This window comes from Xyrauchen texanus, chromosome 47, assembly GCF_025860055.1.
Source record: "Xyrauchen texanus isolate HMW12.3.18 chromosome 47, RBS_HiC_50CHRs, whole genome shotgun sequence".
NCBI classification, from domain to species: Eukaryota; Metazoa; Chordata; class Actinopteri; order Cypriniformes; family Catostomidae; genus Xyrauchen; species Xyrauchen texanus.
This window is the reverse complement of record NC_068322.1, coordinates 8,299,449-8,302,333: the sequence shown is the minus strand read 5'-3', so window position 1 is coordinate 8,302,333 and position 2,885 is coordinate 8,299,449. Positions and strand designations below refer to the sequence as shown.

The window sequence follows — 2,885 nt, the reverse complement described above, 5'->3', positions numbered from 1 at the left end:
TTTAAGGCTGCTGTTATGTGCTTTTTGGAGATTCAAAGTTCTGGCCACGATTCACTTGCATTGTGAGGAACTGCAGAGTAGACATGTTCTTCTAAAAATCTATAGTCTATAGCACAGAGGTGAGTAAATAAGCTAATTTTCATTTTTGAGTGATCTAAAATAAGAGAATTTTCATTTTTGGGTGTAAATTAGTGCAAATAAAGTTGTGAAAAAGTTTTAAAAGTCTTTCAATTTCATGTGCAGCACCAAATAGAATAGTTTCTTCAACATTTCTACTACCCATTCCACTCATTCGGAGAAACAGAAACACCGCCCCAAACTCACACCATTGGTTGAACTGTAAATTTACATATCGGCCACTCAAACACGTAGCAATGTTATTACTCTTCTGAAAAGTTTCAATGTTTTTACTCTTCTGAAAAGTCTAAATGGTATAACTCTTCTGAAAATTCTCAATGGTATTACTCTTCTGAAAAGTTTCAGTGGTATTACTCTTCTGAAAAGTCTCAATGGTATTACTCTTCTGAAAAATCTCAATGGTATTACTCTTCTGAAAAGTCTCAATGGTATTACACTTCTGAAAAATCTCAATGGTATTACTCTTCTGAAAAGTCTCAATGGTATTACTCTTCTGAAAAGTCTCAATGGTATTACTCTTCTGAAAAGTCTCAATGGTATTACTCTTCTGAAAAGTCTCAATGGTATTACTCTTCTGAAAAGTTTCAATGTTATTACTCTTCTGAAAAGTATCAATGTTATTACTCTTCTGAAAAGTCTCAATGTTATTACTCTTCTGAAAAGTATCAATGGTATTACTCTTCTGAAAAGTATCAATGTTATTACTCTTCTGAAAAGTATCAATGGTATTACTCTTCTGAAAAGTCTCAATGGTATTACTCTTCTGAAAAATCTCAATGGTATTACTCTTCTGAAAAGTCTCAATGGTATTACACTTCTGAAAAATCTCAATGGTATTACTCTTCTGAAAAGTCTCAATGGTATTACACTTCTGAAAAATCTCAATGGTATTACTCTTCTGAAAAGTCTCAATGGTATTACTCTTCTGAAAAGTCTCAATGGTATTACTCTTCTGAAAAGTCTCAATGGTATTACTCTTCTGAAAAGTCTCAATGGTATTACTCTTCTGAAAAGTTTCAATGTTATTACTCTTCTGAAAAGTATCAATGTTATTACTCTTCTGAAAAGTCTCAATGTTATTACTCTTCTGAAAAGTTTCAATGTTATTACTCTTCTGAAAAGTATCAATGGTATTACTCTTCTGAAAAGTATCAATGTTATTACTCTTCTGAAAAGTATCAATGTTATTACTCTTCTGAAAAGTCTCAATGGTATTACTCTTCTGAAAAGTCTCAATGGTATTACTCTTCTGAAAAGTCTCAATGGTATTACTATTCTGAAAAGTCTCAATGGTATTACTATTCTGAAAAGTCTCAATGGTATTACTCTTCTGAAAAGTCTCAATGGTATTACTATTCTGAAAAGTCTCAATGGTATAACTCTTCTGAAAAGTCTCAATGTTATTACTCTTCTGAAAAGTATCAATGTTATTACTCTTCTGAAAAGTATCAATGTTATTACTCTTCTGAAAAGTTTCAATGTTATTACTCTTCTGAAAAGTATCAATGTTATTACTCTTCTGAAAAGTATCAATGTTATTACTCTTCTGAAAAGTATCAATGTTATTACTCTTCTGAAAAGTATCAATGTTATTACTCTTCTGAAAAGTATCAATGTTATTACTCTTCTGAAAAGTATCAATGTTATTACTCTTCTGAAAAGTTTCAATGTTATTACTCTTCTGAAAAGTATCAATGTTATTACTCTTCTGAAAAGTATCAATGTTATTACTCTTCTGAAAAGTCTCAATGGTATTACTATTCTGAAAAGTCTCAATGGTATAACTCTTCTGAAAAGTATCAATGTTATTACTCTTCTGAAAAGTTTCAATGTTTTTACTCTTCTGAAAAGTTTCAATGTTTTTACTCTTCTGAAAAGTCTCAATGGTATTACTCTTCTGAAAATCAACACAAGAATGGCTTAATAGATGTGTCTGCACAATAATCTGTGATGGCAGAAAATATTAAAAACATTAAGATTGCATATTTCACTTTGAATCTTTTTGATTCATCACCTATACAGGGAAGTGCAGTCAAACAAAAAGAAAAGCCTGTGAATGATTACTTTTGCATTGAGGCAAAGAAGGGGGGATAAATAAGATGTTTGTGTCATAAAAGCAAAGAAGCATTAGTATGCTGCAAGGTGACTAAGCTTCATTACGGCGTTGAAAACCAGGGAGTCGATAGATCGATACTCTTCTGCTCTGTCCAGCGGCGGGGGTACTGTGGCCCACACCCAGCCCAGGTTATGAGTGAGACGCTAAAATATCATTATTTCAAATGTCAGATTTTCAGTGAACACACAGACCTACCCATACATTGGCGGGATGCATCATTTTAAAGATTTGTTGTTCTTATTTTTCCGCAGTATTGGAAAATTCAGAAACGTTGTTGAGTGCTGGCAAGGTGTAATTTATACACAGTTCACAGCATGAGGGTTGTAGACCCAAGCAAGAGAACGCTGTGCGAGTCAAATCAGCATACAATGCAATATCTAAAGCCAAATCATATTTTAATGTTCCCAGCTTTACTCATCATAATTGCATTTTTACTAGTAAGAATTCCAGTTAGAGAGCTATGTAATTTAATTTTTACAAGTAGGAATTTCAATTACAGAGCTCTGCAACTACATTTTTACTTGTAAGAATGTAATTGCAGAGCTCTTTATTTGCAATTCTTACTAGTATAAATGTAATTTTAGAGATCTACAATAGAGATTCTTTTTAGGAATAATTGCATTGTAGTGCT

At 32.2% G+C, this 2,885-nt stretch overlaps 1 protein-coding gene across 1 annotated transcript; it reads right to left on the bottom strand.

Annotated features, from left to right (window-relative positions):
- Positions 1 to 424: 424 nt before the first annotated feature.
- On the bottom strand, positions 425 to 2,470 carry LOC127638840 (uncharacterized). Its single transcript, XM_052120581.1, has 2 exons — positions 2,450 to 2,470; positions 425 to 2,035 (listed from the first exon to the last, which is right to left on the bottom strand). The coding sequence occupies exons 1-2, from the start codon at positions 2,468 to 2,470 to the stop codon at positions 425 to 427; spliced, it is 1,632 nt and encodes a 543-aa protein (XP_051976541.1).
- Positions 2,471 to 2,885: the final 415 nt, after the last annotated feature.

Coding starts and splice junctions, on each gene's coding strand:
- LOC127638840 (XM_052120581.1), bottom strand. CDS start 2,470: ATGCATCCCGCCAATGTATGG. Junction 2,036..2,449: donor TGCATCCCGCCAATGTATGG/GTAGGTCTGTGT, acceptor GTTGATTTTCAG/AAGAGTAATACCATTGAGAC.